The sequence below is a fragment of the Delphinus delphis genome, chromosome 7 (genome assembly GCF_949987515.2).
Source record: "Delphinus delphis chromosome 7, mDelDel1.2, whole genome shotgun sequence".
NCBI lineage: Eukaryota > Metazoa > Chordata > Mammalia > Artiodactyla > Delphinidae > Delphinus > Delphinus delphis.
This window is the reverse complement of record NC_082689.1, coordinates 7,884,181-7,901,765: the sequence shown is the minus strand read 5'-3', so window position 1 is coordinate 7,901,765 and position 17,585 is coordinate 7,884,181. Positions and strand designations below refer to the sequence as shown.

Below are 17,585 nucleotides of genomic sequence, written 5' to 3'. Positions count from 1 at the left end.
CCCCCCTTGGTGTCCATACATTTGTTCTCTACATCTGTGTCTCTATTTCTGCCTTGCAAACTGGTTCATCTGTACCATTTTGCTAGATTCCACATATATGTGTTAATATACGATATTTGTTTTTCTCCTTCTGGCTTACGTCACTTTGTATGACAGTTTCTAGGTCCATCCATGTCTCTACAAATGACCCATTTTCATCCCTTTTTATGGCTGAGTAATATTCCATTGTATATTTGTACCACATCTTGTTTATCCATTCATCTGTCGATGGGCATTTAGGTTGCTTCCATGAGCTGGCTATTGTAAATAGTGCTGCAGTGAACATTGGGGTGCATGTGTTTTTTTGAATTATGGTTTTCTCTGGGTATATGCCCAGTAGTGGGATTACTGGGTCATATGGTAATTCTATTTTTAGTTTTTTAAGGACCCTCCATACTGTTCTCCATAGTGGCTGTATCAATTTACATTCCCACCAACAGTGCAAGAGGGTTCCCTTTTCTCCACACCCTCTCCAGCATTTGTTGTTTGTAGGTTTTCTGATGATGCCCATTCAAACCGGTGTGAGGTGACACCTCATTGTAGTTTTGATTTGCATTTTTCTAATCATTAGTGATGTTGAGCAGCTTTTCATGTGCTTCTTGGCCATCTGTATGTCTTCTTTGGAGAAATGTCTATTTAGGTCTTCTGCCCATTTTTGGATTGGGTTTTTTTTTTTAATATTGAGCTGCATGAGCTGTTTATATATTTTGGACATTAATCCTTTGTCCGTTGATTTGTTTGCAAATAATTTATCCCATTCTGAGGGTTGTCTTTTCGTCTTGCTTATAGTTTCCTTTGCTGTGCAAAAGCTTTTAAGTTTCATTAGGTCCTGTTTGTTTATTTTTATTTCCATTACTCTAGGAGGTGTATCAAAAAAGATCTTGCTGTGGTTTATGTCAAAGAGTGTTCCTCCTATGTTTTCCTCTAAGAGTTTTATAGTGTCCGGTCTTACATTTAGGTCTGTAATCCATTTTGAGTTTATTTTTGTGTATGGTGTGTGTTAGGGAGTGTTCTAATTTCATTCTTTTACATGTAGCTGTCCAGTTTTCCCAGCACCACTTATTGAAGGGACTGTCTTTTCTCCATTGTATATCTTTGCCTCCTTTGTCATAGATTAGTTGACCATAGGTATGTGGGTTTATCTCTGGCTTTCTCTCCTGTACCATTGATCTGTATTTCTGTTTTTGTGCCAGTACCACATTGTCTTGATTACTGTAGCTTTGTAGTGTAGTCTGAAGTCAGGGAGTCTGATTCCTCCAACTCCATTTTTTTTTTCCCTCAAGACTGCTTTGGCTATTTAGGGTCTTTTGTGTCTCCATACAAATTTTAAGATATTTGTTCTAGTTCTGGGAAAAAAGGCCACTGGTAATTTGATAGGGATTGCATTGAATCTGTAGATTGCTTTGGGTAGTATAGTCATTTTCACAGTATTGATTCTTCCAATCCAAGAACATGGTATATCTCTCCAACTGTTTGTGTCATCTTCGATTTCTTTCATCAGTGTCTTAAAGTTTTCTGAGTGCAGGTCTTTTACCTCCTTAGGTAGGTTTATTCCTAGGTATTTTATTCTTTTTGTTGCAATGGTGAATGGGATTGTTTCCTTAATTTCTCTTTCTGGTCTTTTGTTGTTAGTGTATAGGAGTGCAAGAGATTTCTGTGCATTAATTTTGTATCCTGCAACTTTACCAGATTCATTGATTAGCTCTTGTAGTTTTCTGGTGGCATCTTTAGGATTCTCTATGTATGGTATCATGTCATGTGCAAACAGTGACAGTTTTACTTCTTCTTTTCCAATTTGTATTGCTTTTATTTCTTTTTCCTCTCTGATTGCCATGGCTAGGACTTCCAAAACTATGTTGAATAATTGTGGCACATAATAATTGTGGACATCCTTGTCTTGTTCCTGATCATAGAGGAAATGCTTTCAGTTTTTCACCATTGAGAATGATGTTTGCTGTGGGTTTGTCTTATATGGCCTTTATTATGTTGAAGTAGGTTCCCTCTATGCCCACTTTCTGTAGAGTTTTAATCATAAATGGGTGTTCAGTTTTGTCAAAAGCTTTTTCTGCATCTATTGAGATGATCATATGGTTTTTAGTCTTCAGTTTGTTAATATGGTGTATCACATTGATTGATTTGCGTATACTGAAGAATCCTTGCATCCCTGGGATAAATCTCACTTGATCATGGTGTATGATCCTGTTAATGTGTTGTTGGATTCTGTTTGCTAGTATTTTGTTGAGGATTTTTGCATCTATCTTCATCAGTGATATTGGTCTGTAATTTTCTTTTTTTGTAGTATCTCTGTCTGTTTTGATATCAGGGTGATGGTGGCCTCGTAGAATGAGTTTGGGAGGGTTCCTTTCTCTGCAATTTTTTGGAAGAGTTTGAGAAGGATGGGTGTTAGCTCTTCTCTAAATGTTTGATAGAATTCGCCTGTGAAGCCATCTGGTCCTGGACTTTTGTTTGTTGTAGGATTTTTAATCACAGTTTCAATTTCATTACTTGTTATTGGTCTGTTCATATTTTCTGTTTCTTCCTGGTTCAGTCTTGGAAGCTTATACCTTTCTAAGAATGTCCATTTCTTCCAGGTTGTCCATTTTATTGGCATAGAGTTGCTTGTAGTAGTCTCTTAGGATGCTTTTTATTTCTGTGGTGTCTGTTGTAACAACTTCTTTTTCATTTCTAATTTTATTGATTTGAGTCCTCTCCCTCTTTTTCTTGATGAGTCTGGCTAAAGATTTATCAATTTTGTTTATCTTCTCAAAGAACCAGCTTTTAGTTTTATTGATCATTGTTATTGTTTTCTTTGTTTCTATTTCATTTATTTCTGCTCTGACCTTTATGATTTCTTTCCTTCTACTAACTTTGGGTTTTGTTTGTTCTTCTTTCTCTACTTCCGTTAGGTGTATGGTTAGATTGTTTGAGATTTTTCTTGTTTCTTGAGGTAGGATTGTATTGCTATGAACTTCCCTCTTAGTACTGCTTTTGCTGTATCCCATAGGTTTTGGATCATCGTGTTTTCATTGTCATTTGTCTCTAGGTAGTTTTTGATTTCCTCAGTGATCTCTTGGTTATTTAGTAACCTGTTGTTTAGCCTCCATGTGTTTGTGTTTTTTACGTTTTTTTCCCCCTGTAATTGATTTCTAATCTCATAGCATTGTGGTCAGAAAAGATGCTTGATATGATTTCAATTTTCTTAAATTTCATGAGGCTTGATTTGTGACCCAAGTAGTGATCTATCCTGTAGAATGTTCCATGAGCACTTGAGAAGAAAGTGTAATCTGCTGTTTTGGTATGGAATGTCCTATAAATATCAATTAAATCTATCTGGTCTATTGTGTCATTTAAAGCTTGTGTTTCCTTATTAATTTTCTGTTTGGATGATCTGTCCATTGGTGTAAGGGAGATGCTAAAGTCCCCCACTATTCTTGTGTTACTGTCAGTTTTCTCTTTTATAGCTGTTAGCAGTTGCCTTATGTATTGAGGTGCTCCTATGTTGGGTGCATATATATTTATAATTGTTATATCTTCTTCTTGGATTGATCCCTTGATCATTATGTAGTGTCCTTCCTTGTCTCTTGTAACAGTCTTTGTTTTAAAGTCTATTTTATCTGATATGAGGATTGCTACTCCAGCTTTCTTTTGATTTCCATTTGCATGTAATATGTTTTTCCATCCCCTCGCTTTCAGTCTGTATGTGTCCCTAGGTCTAAAGTGGGTCTCCTGTAGACAGCATATATATGGGTCTTATTTTTGTATCCATTCAGTGAGCCTGTGTCTTTTGACTGGAGCACTTAATCCATTCACGTTTAAGGTAATTATTGATATATATGTTCCTGTTACCATTTTCTTAATTGTTATGGGTTTATTTTGTAGGTCCTTTACTTCTCTTGTGTTTCCCACTTAGAGATGTTCCTTTAGCATTTGTTGTAAAGCTGGTTTGGTGGTGTTGAATTCTCTTAGCTTTTGCTTGTCTGTAAAGATTTTGATTTCTCCATCGAATCTGAATGAGGTCCTTGCCAGGTAGAGTAATCTTGGTTGTAGGTTCTTCCCTTTCATCATTTTAAATATATCATGCCACTCCCTTCTGGCCTGAAGAGTTTCTGCTGAGAAATCTGCTGTTAACCTTATGGGAGTTCCCTTGTATGTTATTTGTAGTTTTTCCCTTGTTGCTTTCAGTAATTTTTCTTTGTCTTTAATTTTTGTCAGTTTGATTACTATGTGTCTCAGCGTGTTTCTCCTTCGGTTTATCCTGTCTGCAACTCTCTGTGCTTCCTGGACTTGGGTGGCTCTTTCCTTTCCCATGTTAGGGAAGTTTTCAACTATAATCTCTTCAGATATTTTCTCAGGTCCTTTCTCTCTCTCTTCTCCTTCTGGGATCCCTGTAATGTGAATGTGTTTAATGTTGTCCCAGAGGTGTCTTAGGCTGTCTTCGTTTCTTTTCATTCTTTTTTCTTTCTTCTGTTCTGTGGCAGTGAATTCCACCATTCTGTCTTCCAGGTCACTTATCCGTTCTTCTGCCTCAGTTATTCTGCTATTGGTTCCTTCTAGTGTATTTTTCATTTCAGTTACTGTATTGTTCATGTCTGTTTGTTCTTTAATTCTCCTAGGTGTTTCTTCTTTAATTCTTCTAGGTCTTTGTTAAACATTTCTTACATCTTCTCGATCTTTGCCTCCATTCTTTTTCCAAGGTCCTGTATCATCATATCTGTCATTATTATGAATTCTTTTTCTGGAAGGTTGCCTATCTCCACTTGATTTAGTTGTTTTTCTGGGGTTTTATCTTGTTCGTTCCTCTGGTACATAGTCGTCTGCCTTTTCATTTTGTCTTTCTTTCTGTGAATATGGTTTTCGTTCCACAGGCTGCAGAATTGTAGTACTTCTTGCTTCTGCTATCTGTCCCCTGGTGGATGAGGCTATCTGAGAGGCTTGTGCAAGCTTCCTGATGGGAGGGACTGGTGGTGGGTCTTCTCTCAACATTCTTATTCAGCATCACATTGGAACACCTGCTAATGTTGGTCGGTCTCCTGCAGAAGCGGGGGGTGGCTGTGGCTCAGCGTGGGGACAAGGACACTGGAAGCCGGATTTTTATTTTTGTTTATTTATTTTGTTGCCGTCTTAGCCTGGCAGCTGCAATAGATTCAAAATAATTTTTTTTTTTTTTTTTTTTTTGTGGTACGTGGGCCTCTCACTGTTGTGGCCTCTCCGGTTGCGGAGCACAGCCTCCGGACGCGCAGGCTCAGCGGGCATGGCTCACGGGCCCAGCCGCTCCGCGGCATGTGGGGTCTTCCTGGACCAGGGCACGAACCCGTGTCCCCTGCATCGGCAGGCAGCCTCTCAACCACTCCGCCACCAGGGAAGCCCCCAAAATAATTTTTTGATATGCATAGGAGGTCACTGAATTTCCACCTTAGCCTGGAATCAAGACTTTAGAGGTTGAGCATGTAATTCTTTTGTTTCTACCCTCTTTTCAGGTTCTCCAGGTCTTTCACTGTTTCTGTGATCTCTTTGGTATCTTTCCAATAAATTACTTTTCTGTCTGGAGTTAGTTTCTCATGCTTACAACCAAGAACCCAGACAAACCCATTAGTTTTAGGAGATGGAGAATAGAACCTCAGGAACCTGTGAGAATAATTGTTTAGATGGGCTGGAGGTAACTCAGGTCCCATTAATTTTCAAAATATTAATTTCCAAAATGTCCTTCAGACTTCAGAGGTGACAACAGGTTCCCCAAATCCTCAACAGGAACTGCATTCTAGTGAACACAGGTCATAATGTTGTCATTTTGAAAATTAATGAGACCTGAGTCTTTAACTGTCTAGATTCTTGGTTGCAAACAGGAGAAACCAACTGTGGTTGGAAAAGGAATTTTTAGAAGGGTACTGAAGGGCTCATAGAAACAGTAAGAGTCTTGAATGTCCTAAGAAAGTTATGGGTAGGAACAAAGGCCAGTCTGGAAAGCCAAGAACAAGAAGTTCAATCATAGTCTTTTATCAGGATTAGTTTGGCCACAGTCATACAGCGTGCTGGCTTTCACACTAGTTTCACAGTGTACTAGTTTTTGTAGAGTTAGAGGTGTCTTCTATAAAGAGATGCCAGGCATTAAGTAGGAGGCTTCTGTAATGGGAATTGTAGTCCTTTGGTCCACTTACATGCAATGTGGAAGTCTTCATTTCTGATTTGTATGCCTTTCCTTTCTTTTTCTTGCTTTATGGTTCTCACTAAGACTTCCAATACCATGTTTAATACTATTGGTGAGAGTGAACACCCTTGTGTTCCTGATCTGGAGGAGAGCATTTAGTCTTTCACTATTAAGTTGAGGACCTTCCTGTTCATTACTCATTTGCTGAGTGTTTTGATCATGAATAGATGTTGAATTTTGTTAAATGCTTTTTTGCTTCTATTGAGATAATTGTATGTGTTTTTTCATTGTTTGCTAATTGATGAATTAAATTGATTAATTTTTGAATGTCAGACAGATCTTGAATTACTTGGTCTTGAATGTTGTATTATCGTTTTACGTATTGCTGAATTCTGTTTGCTAATATTTCATAAGAATTTTAAGTCTGTTTTTCATGAGGGATATTGAGCTCATGAATCCTTTGTGTGATTTTGGTATCAGGGTAATGCTGGCTTCATAAAACTAGTTAGGAAGTGTTCTGTCCTATTCTGCATTCTGAAAGAGTTTCTATGGAATTAGTATTAATTCTTCCTTGAAGACTTAGTAGCATTCTCCAGTGAAACCATCTGGGCCTGAATTTTTCTTTGTGGGAACATTTTAAACTATGAATTCAGTTTCTTTAGCAGATAAAGGAATATTTAGGTATTGGTATCTGCTTGAGGAGTCTTAGGCAGTATATGTCTTTCAAGGAGTTTACCCATTTCATCCAAATGTTGAATTTGTTGGCCTAAAGTCATTCATAATTCCCTTATTATTCTTTTAATACTCATAGGATCTATAAAAATGTTCTCTCATTCCTGATATTGGTAACTTCTTCCTTATTTTTCTTGATCAGCCTCACCAGAAGCTTACCTATTTTATTATCTTTTCAAAGAATCAGCTTTTGATTTTATTGGTTTTCTTTATTGTTTCTTCATTTTCTATTCATTGATTCTTATTTCTTTATTATTTCCTTCCTTCTGCTTACCTGGGATCTAATTTGCTTTTCTTTTTTCAGTTTTTTAAGGTAGAAGTTTAGGTCACTGACACATTTCTTCTTTTCTAATATGAGCATTTAATGCTGTAAATTTCCCTCAAAGCACTGCTTTAGCTGCTTCTCACAAACATTGTTATGTTGTGTTTTATTCAGGTCAAAATATTTTCTAATTCTCTTTTTACTTCCTCTTTAATCCATTGGTTGGTTAATTTTCATATATTTGTGGATCTTCCAGATAGCTTTCTGTTATTTTTTCCCATGTATTTTTGCTATCTTTGGCTTTTTGATGTGCTTTCTGGGAGATCACCACCTACGTTTGAGGAGAAGGCACTGGTCTGAGCCACCATTGTACGTGAAATGCCTACAGGCCACCTGGAGCCCACAGGTCAACCTACAGGCTGCCTTGAGCCTGTGCTGGTGGGCAGGTGTATGTGTCAACAGTGGGCTGGTCTCTCTTGGCTGGCATATGAGAAATGGGGCCAGCCGTTCTGTCACCACTGCCATGTTCCAGTAGTGAGGCTGAAAATGGGAATTTGTTAAAAGTCTGCATGTAAGGCAACCACATCCCCAGTCCCACTCCACCACTGTGTACCTAAGAACTCTAGTAGCCAGGCATCTACCCTTATGTAGGAAACAGAATCTTCTTCAAAGAAATTGAATGACCCCAGAGAAGACCCTAATGCCAGAGCTAAACTGCTTGCAGGAATTACTGAGGGTGGATTCCTGGATCACGCTGGTGGATAAGTAGACCTATACAATGGAGGAGGTAGCCTTCTCTGGTCTCCCCAGCACCCTCAACAAAGGCGGCTGTTTTGAGACTTATGTCACGTTTCCTTATTGACTATCTGTATTCAGCACTTAACTTTAGACTTGTGGTCTGTATGTGGCATGCCAATACTTAGAAGAATCGAGAATTATCAATTTTGATATATGTGTAGATGTCCCACAGATAAAAGAGTGAGATCAGCCCTCTAAAAGATGGAATCCTACTCATAGCATCAGGACTGTCCTATTAAATGCACTCTTACTTTTAATGGACCAGTACCTTAAAATGCAAATGGTCGTTTGCTGGGTGACTGGATTAAAGATAATTTAAATTTTCTTCTTGGTATATTTCTTTCTTTTCTAACTTCTCTAGAGTGAACATATATTACTTTTGTGTTCAGATAAAATATTTTAAAACATTAAGGGAAAAATCAGTAGAATTGTGAAAGAAATCAAAACACGAGCTCTAATCTAGTCAGCATGATGGAAGGCATAGGCGCTGTGAGACTAGTGATTCAACAGCAAACTGGGTTGATCAGAATTGTCTCTAAAGGTGTTTACAAGAGAAATAATTGACAGAAGCTTTTAATTCTCCATGAATAACAGCTTCCACAGTCCTAAGAAGGGCTGTCTGGCCCTACTCCCTAGGTCAGAATTCCTGAGGAAAGGTAAAATTATACTGTAGTCACGGCGTTAGCAGGACAAGAGTATCCTCATCTCTTCTGCTTGCCCCCCTCCCCGTTCACTGATGATGGTGTTCCTTCTGGGGGAGGGGCAGGAGGTTTCAAAGACTTTCCTACTACCCTCATTTTTAGAGAGGAAATGGATCACCTATGTTTCATTACTCACTAACATGCTTATTCCTGTCTGTCCTGTCCACAGGCAGCTGGCTAAGAGTCTTGGGCAGGCTGGTGAGATCGAGCCTGAAACAGAAGGGATACTAACAGAGTATGGAGTGGATTTCTCTGATTTCTCTTCAGAAGTTTTAGAATGTCTCCCTCAAGACCTGCCTTGGACAATTCCACCAGAGGAATTCAGCAAGAGAAGAGATTTAAGGTAAATATCTGAAACTCGTAAAGAATATCATGTTTCTTAGTATGAGTGTGTTTTGTGTTTGGTAACTGCAATCATTGTTGCTTTTGTTGTGGTCATCCATTTACAATGCTTGCTGTCAGTTTATTTATCTCTTGTAAAAATAAAATACAGTGTGTGTGTGTGTGTGTGTGTGTGTGTGTGTGTGTGAGAAAAAGGTAACTGAGGTGATGGATGTAAAAGTATCCTTCTTCTGGTAACCATTTCAAAAAATGAATGTGTCAAATCAAAAAAAAAAAAAAAAGCACATCATGTTTCTATCTTTCTGCCTTCTAACTTAACTCTCCTATGAGCTGGCCTCAGATATTCCCATCTTTCCACCAACATTCAAGTTCCGTACAATTGGGAACTAAGTGCTCTGTACCGGAGGTTGGCCAGTGATGGCCTCCAAGCTAAACCGAGCCCACTGACTGTTTATGTACAGCCCGTGAGCTAAGACTGGTTTTCATATTCTTAAATGGTTGAAAAAAATCAAAACAATAATTTTTCATGAAAATTATATAAAATTCAAATTTCAGCATTCATGAAGTTGCATTGGAACACAGCCATGCTTATTTGGTTATATATTGTCTATGACTATTTTTTTGCACTACAAGAGCAGAGTTGAATAGTTGCAACAGAGGCCATATGGCCTGCAAAGCCTAAGATATTTGCTCTCTGGCCCTTTATAGAAGAAGTGTGCTGACTTCTCTTCTAGACCATGCTATTATAATTTCAAAAGGTGTAGTTGCCACCTTCTTTTCTCATTGCTATGCCCCATAGGTCTGGTCAAATAAAGACAGTGTTATCTGGTTAGAAATGCCTTCCTTTAAATGGGCCTCTTCAGGCACAGAGCAAAGGATTCAAGACTTCTGTGCTTGGAGCTTCATTTTAAAGCTTTACTTTTAGGTCTGGAATTTGTTGGAAAGGACTTTTGTGGTATTTTTTTAACAACATCTTCTTTGAAGATGTTTCTTCATTGTGGGATGTTAGTTCTTTTCTGATATTTCTCTTCAGAATTTGGTTTCAGTACTGGCATTCATTTTGGATGCCACATGGAGATATTTAGAACCAAGAAACTTTTCATACAACCCACTGAGGCCGTGGAAGGTTTTTTGCTAAGGTCATCCCGTGTCAGAGTCTTTTCCGCCACACTTGCGCACTTCATGCAGCTGAACTTATGATACCTTAAGCTCTTGGTGCCCATTACTCCACCTAGTTTGAGAATCCTCCTTTCCGGCTCCCTCTTGCTTTTGTATCTTTTAGAAATGTACGTCTTTTCTTTTCTTGCCACGGGTAGGCAAGGAAAAGGAGTTGACAGTTCCCTTTCCTGCTTGTTAGTAACTCTGATGGAACACACATTATATTTGAAGTCAGTTAACTCAAGTTGCCTTCCTGGCTTTCAGCAGTAACCACTGTTCAGAGAACTCCTGGTCAGTCATCTTGTCGGGGGTTTTGAGATCTTGAGTCCATAATCTTACCCTCTCTGAACCTTCATTTTCTCAGATATAAATTGAGGGACTTGTTTTCTGAGATCTTTTCCTAAATCTAGGAATCTATTTAAAAATTTTTAATAAGAAAAGAAAGTTAGAATGGATGGCTGAATTTTATTGTTTGAAATGTCAGTTAGTATAGCTATTCTGCAGTAGCTATTAAAAGCTATTAAAACATTTTAAACCTACTTACCCTTTCACCTAAAAACTCTATTTCCAGGAGTCCATCCTCCTCAAAGAAGTGTTTTAGGATGTACGTAAAGAATGTTCATTGCTGCTTTATTATCAAAGTGACACTGCTGATGTCCATCATTAAAGGAATGGTTAAATAACCTATGTCATCTCAATAAGATAACATTCCCTGCAGCTGCAAAAAAGGAACCATTTCCATGTGGACTTCCTAAAAGGATGGCCATCATATATTGCGAAGTGAAAGAAGCAAGTTTCAGAACAGTATGAATATGAGCCTAGTTTTTTATAAAGTCAAATAATATAAAAACGATATAAATGTGTATGTACATACATATACATGTACACATAAAAGTATATTTGCAGAAAAAAAAGTTCTGGAAGGAAATGCATTGAACTGCCGACAGTGATTATCGTGTGTGGACTTCAGTGAAGTGCCTATCATTTCACTGATAGGGAGGCAATATTTTACGTTTCATTTTATAAATTACTCTGTTATTCAAATTGTTTAAAAATAAACTTCTATAACTTTAAAAAATTATAAATGGAAATATCAGAAGAGAGAGGTGCTCAACCTTTCCTAGCCTGACTCCTAGCCTGCAGATGAATAATAATAAGGCATGCCAATAGTCCTAGAAGCCAGTGTCGCTCAGTTCCCCTCTCATGGCCCCGCCTTGCCTTTTTCTTTGGCCCCCATTGCCTTCTGAGTTAGACCACAGACTAGGAGGTCTTGCTCTGCAGACGTCTTCTGTTAAAATATACCTATGTGTCCTGCAAGAGGATCCAAAGATACAGGGAGCTTGTGGGATGCTCTCTGCTATTAGCACAGTAACAGCGATTTTTTATTTTTAATCACTTTAACTTCCAGAAACTTTTTACCTGCCTATTATCCTCTAGAATTATTTCTCTAAAATTCAAATCGTATTCTTTTTTCTTTTCTTTTTTTTTTTTTTTTTACTCCTTTGGCTTAAAATCTTTCAACTGCTTCCTGATGCCTAAAGTAGTAATCTCTAAACTTTGTTGAACATGCATTCCCTGTAACATATGTGCCTTTATTTTAAAATTACAAGTGTACTTACTACTTTACTAACTTATTATATACGCTATTAACACACATAAAAGTGGAAAAATGAGAAAGAAATACATTTTAATATATTTTTATTTTACTTTAAGAAGGTATAGAAAACTGTTCATATTGTTAATCCTACTTTTGGTGAAAGCAATGTGATTGAATATTCTTTATTTTTTTATTTTGCTTTAACAACTTGCAGTGTGGAAATACAGAGGTCCGGTTGTAAGTTTTGTATATTTTGATACTTAGTTTTGGTTTTAATGGTTATCATAACTGAAAAAGATATCATATCTTAGGAAGAAGTGAGCTCAACTTACTAAATCATAATACTTATTTTTTAACCCTGTTCACTGATTATATTCAGATTCATTTTGAAATCCAGCTAATAAACTTCCATCTTTCATGATGTCAGTCAGTTCTTGTGGACTAATTGAAAGGTGTTGCATTTTTAGATTTTTTAAAATGATTTCATAATCTTCGATTATTCTTCAGTTGGCATCTTTAAAAACTGGTAATAAAATTCCGTTAGAAAATTTAAGTGTATAGATATGAAAAGTTTTGTAGTTTTTAAGATTAGGTCATTTTAGGTCCCCAAATTGTATAACAATGGAAACATTTCAAAACATCCATTTTTAGAATTTTATATTAAAAACTTGAGTTTCTTGTTTTATTTTGCTTTCAAAAAGCAATAACTTTTTTTTTCTTTTTTTTTAATCGTTGTTAAAACATCACTTTTACCTTGAAGGGACAGATTAAGTGTGTTTATTTTTTTCTAAGTATCTGCTATGGACCATATGATTGACAGTCATTGTTTTGAAATCATAGTGTGGCGGATGAATTCATGTTAGGAGCACAAGAAATGTCAGCTTTGCTATTTTCATGTTATTAGTGGTATTACTATTATTAGTTCAATATTACCTTCAATCTGTGGATCTTTGCAATAATCTTTTTTAGCCACTTGCCTATTTTGTAAGGATTAATTTAGCTAAAACTAGATAATTTTCATAAATCCATGGTACTGGACATGTGTAAATACCTATTGTTCACAGTTGGCTGAAAGTATAGGAACCAACAGAAGTGCCAGTATCGTTCATTGCCTTTTGTGTTCTGGAACACCGACTCTCTTCTCACTTGAGGTACACCTCACTTACCACCTGATCCACATACCTTGTGAGGGTGCCAGCATTAATTCATGTATTTATGTAGTCACGGTTAATTTCTTTTTACAATAAAAAATAGAGAAGTACTTAGTATGCTGGAGTGTTTGGAGCTGATTACCTTTTCCTTCTCTTTGACTGGTCTTTTAATAGATTGATTTCATTTTTCAATCCACAAATTTATGGAACACCATCCATGGGCAGTAGAAATTCACCAATGAACAAAAGTAGATGTGGTCTCGGTTCTTGCGGAACGCTCAGTCTTATAGCAGAGGAGCGTGAATCAAATGTTTTAAGCAATAGTCAAATATGGAATTGTAATGGAGGAGAGAGATACTTGGTACAAGAGTTTGTAATACTGTGATTTCTTCTGCTCAGAGGTCCAGTGCCTTCAAAGAGGTTTTATCAATATTACTTTTTCTAGGACTGTCAAAAGAACTAGAAATGAGTCCTAACACACACTAAAAAACATATGCTATGAATAAATAATATGTATTCTGGGAACTCCTAAATAAAACTTTTTTCCTTTTCCTCCCTTCTCTCCTATATACATTTAATTACATATATTATTTATGTATCTCTGTAGAATATATATGTGTATATATAATATATGCCGAGTGCTCAGTTAGTCACTGGAAATACAAAGACAAGTAAGGCCCAGCCCTTGTTCTTCATGACTTTACTGTTCCTCAGGGAGGCAGATTTATACTCAGATAAATTACAGCAGAGGATGGCAGGCGCTGTAACATTCATATGGACAAACTGGCAGCGTCCTTGGTGCCTGAGCTGAGATCTGAGAAATGCGCAGGCATAGGGGGAACTAGAGTGACTGAAGTAGTTCTCAGTTCAGCGATAGGCTGTGGCTGCAGAAAGGGTGGTATGTTCCCCTAAGACTCCCAAATCCCGCTGTAACAGGGCTCTCACAACTCCAATGGTTTTGATAGCTTCTTGACCCCCTCTGCTGGGCCACCCTGCCGTGGAGCCTACAGTGTTACCCTGGCTCTAGCTACGTAAGGACTTCTACATACCCGTTTAGGTTTGGTATTTGAACGATTATATTTGGAACACAAAAAAGTTCCATCAATCTTTAAACCTCATAATCCAATTATGTCAGTAAAATTCCATTTTTTTAGTCCAGTGGAATTGGGGTAATATTTTGCGAACTGAAGTTGAGAGAAATAGTGTTTATTTTGAAAAGAAAAATAGTTGGTTAGCAGTTTTCAAGAAGTAAGGCTAGTGTGAACTCCTAGGGGCAACAATCTGGCCCTTCTGATTGGGAGTACTATTTTTCTGGACCTTCGGCTCCGTCTCTGGAGAATTGCTGCTTGCATGGCCTACCCTGCAGTTCTCCTTAGCAGGGCATCTGAGGTTTAAAAAAAAAAAAAAAAATGCAGCGCCGATACTGCAAGCCTTTGGGGGTCAGGAAGAGAATATATCCAAGAACACTGCTTAAAGGGGGTTGCACCAGAAGTCCAAGAAACCCCAAGGTTATTTCTGAGACTGGCTCCAATTATTTTCAATTTCATTCATATTGTTTTGTTTCCTTTGTTATTAAACTGGAAACAAAACTTAAAAGCTCAATTAAAGTGGAAAATGAAAACCTAAATTATTAGAGGGGGAAAATACCACCCTAAACTGATTTTTATATTTTAGTAGTATTGTGGAAGTTTGGATCGTGTCAGTTTTCAGTAAAACTATGAGCTTCCTTGAAGGGGAGGCGGTTCCTATAGTTTTTCACAGGAGAACTTGTAGATATCTATTTCTTTACTATTCCCTCAATAAAAAGGAAGCCCAGTGACCTCCACCGGACCATTACAAATGTGAAACTTGGCATATAAAATTGCTTGCTCTAAATTTTCCAATAGCTTTTTTTTTTTTTTCCATTTAATGTCATTCTGCCAACTAGTGATTTTATTATTATAAACAGGACACTGTATTCACTTTTAAGAAGAAATATGAAGCTGGAGGTAAAATTACAAACTGCAGCTTCTCGGCTGCCAAAACAGAAAACAATGAGCTAAAAATACCGAGCACAGAAAGGGTGCTGTGGCGAGAAATACTGAAGTATCTTCAAGATTGAACTGTTCTAGACAGACAGAAATTTCCTCTCACTCCAGGTAAAACCAACCTTGAAATAGCAACTTGAAAGGAGAGACATATAATACTAAGCTCTTTCAGGTCAACGCTTTTGTGGGAAAGCTTTCAAACATAACTAACATTAAATGACCAATCTTGCTGTTTATGAGGAAGTCCAATCTGATTAAATTGCCATTTAGAAAAGGTTCCTCTGGTTAGGGAGTGTGGCAGCGTAGAAAGAGCACTAGAAGTTAGGGACTGGCTGGGTGACCTTGGACAGGTCAGTTAAATTTGGGGAGACAGAGAGGGAGAGCAGTTTCATCTTTTATAAAATGGATTATTTGACCAAGTTAGGATTTTCCACAAGGTGTTGGTAGGTCACAAGCTCTTTGGGATTTTAATAGGTGCCGTGGAGAAAAAGGATTCTGTGGCCACCCATTTTTGGAAAACAGTGGGTTAATAGATTTCTTACATTTTTTTGTGGATCATCTCACGGAACTAGCATTCTTTAGAATACACTATGAAATTGCTAAACTAAATATTTCAAAATGTATTAGCTCTAATGGTGTATAACTGTGTTTGAGATGTCCTTTTCTGAATTATTCAGAGCAAACTTCTTGGATTTGAAAGAAAATGGTATTCCATTGGTAACTATCTTCCACATTTATCTGACAAATATTGACGGTGCCTCACTGTGGGCAACAGAAGAAATTCAAGGACAGCGCTTTCAATCTTAGCTCTTCCATTGTCAAGGGAACCCCTTCTTTCCTTGCCTGGTGAGAAGCAAGATTAAATTGTTCTGCATTGGGCTTCCCTGGTGGCGCAGTGGTTGAGAGTCCACCTGCCGATGCAGGGGACACGGGTTCATGCCCTGGTCTGGGATGATCCCACATGCTGCAGAGCGGCTGGGCCCGTGAGCCATGGCTGCTGAGCCTGCGCGTCCGGAGCCTGTGGTAACGGGAGAGGCCACAACAGTGAGAGGCCCACGTACTGCAAAAAAAAAAAAAAAAATTGTTCTGCATTAAATGGGGGAAGTTGTCATTGTCATTTGAAACTACTGGCAACGTTATTCCCTTCATGTAAATCCCAACTCACTGTTTATGAAAATACAAGAAACTCATAGATAATAACAAAGATTAATGGGTCCGAACGTAGACCATTTGTGGATATTCTTAATTATAAGTACTTGAGTAGTTTGTCAACATAAAATTTATATTGATAAATAGCAGTAAATCTTAGAGAACACAGATGGTCAAAGATCAGTAGATTTTATCTGAACAGGTGGAAAAATGCCTATTGACAGAGGAGACAGTATTTGAACTTGTACTCAGAAATAATTTTATAGCATTGTGGAACTATGAATGCACAGGAAAGATGATTAATTTCTACAATTCTAAATATATAAAATCTGTTTGGAAATTATACTGTAATGATAAGAAAAAAATTTTTTGTGTGGGTGGCCTAGGATTTGGAGTAAACTAGTGAGATTTAGGGATAGTTAAATGTCAGAGTGGCAAAGTCTCTTCACTTTTTTATATTGAGATATTCAAATGCAATAAAATTTACCTCTCTTACTGTACAATTCAGCAGTTTCTTGGGCAGTCTAAAAATTATGCAACCATCACCTCTATTCCAGAACATTTTCACCACCCCCCAGAAGAAATCCTATACTTACTGGCAGTCACTTCCCCTTCCCTCTCCTCCCTAGCTCCTAGCAACAACTAATCTACATTCTGTCTCTATGAATTTTCCTATTCTGGACATTTCATATAAATGGATTCCTATAATAAGTGGCTTTTTGTATCTGGCTTCTTTTACTTGGCATAATGTTTTCAAGGTCCACCCATGCTGTAGCACAGGAGTCCCCAATCCCTGGGCTGCGGACTAGTAGCGGTCTGTGGCCTATTAGGCACTGGGCCGCACAGCAGGAGGTGAGCGGCAGGTGAGTGAGCAAAACTTCATCTGCCGCTCCCCATCGCTTTCATTACCTCCTGAACCACACCCCCGCCCCCCACCCCCGTCTGTGGAAAAATTGTTTTCCACGAAACCGGTCCCTGGTGCCAAAAAGCTTGGGGACCGCTTCTGTAGCATGTATCAGGACTTCAGTCCTTTTTACGGCTGAACAGTATTCCATTGTATGGATATACCACATTTTATTTACCCATTTGTTGATGGACATTTGGGGTGTTTCTACTTTTTAACTGTTATAAATAATGCTGCTGTGAATATTTGTATACAGGTTTTTGTGTGGACATATGTTTTCAGTTCTCTTGAGTATATACCTAGGAAGGGAATTGCTGGTTCATGAAGTCAGTCTGTATTTAAGCTTTTGAGTAACTGTCAAACGTTTTTCCAAAGTGACTGCACAATTTTACATTCCTACCAGCAGTGTATGACGTTCCATGGTCTCACCAGCAGTTGTTATCTGTATTTGTAATTATAGCCATCCTTATGGGTGTGAAGTAGTATCTCATTGTCAGTTTGTTAAAAAATCTTTTTCAGCTTTATTAAGGTATAGTTGACAAAAATTGTATATATTTAAGGTGTACAATGTGATGGTTTC

General features: G+C 37.7%; 1 protein-coding gene across 2 annotated transcripts in view; it reads left to right on the top strand.

Moving 5' to 3' along the window:
• The window catches only part of DIS3L2 (DIS3 like 3'-5' exoribonuclease 2), a 373,782-nt gene that overhangs the window by 175,876 nt on the left and 180,321 nt on the right, over positions 1–17,585 (top strand). For both annotated transcript variants that reach the window (XM_060015926.1, XM_060015927.2), the window contains one exon: positions 8,847–9,020. In XM_060015926.1, the coding sequence (XP_059871909.1) occupies positions 8,847–9,020 (174 nt within the window). The remainder of the gene's footprint in view (positions 1–8,846; positions 9,021–17,585) is intronic.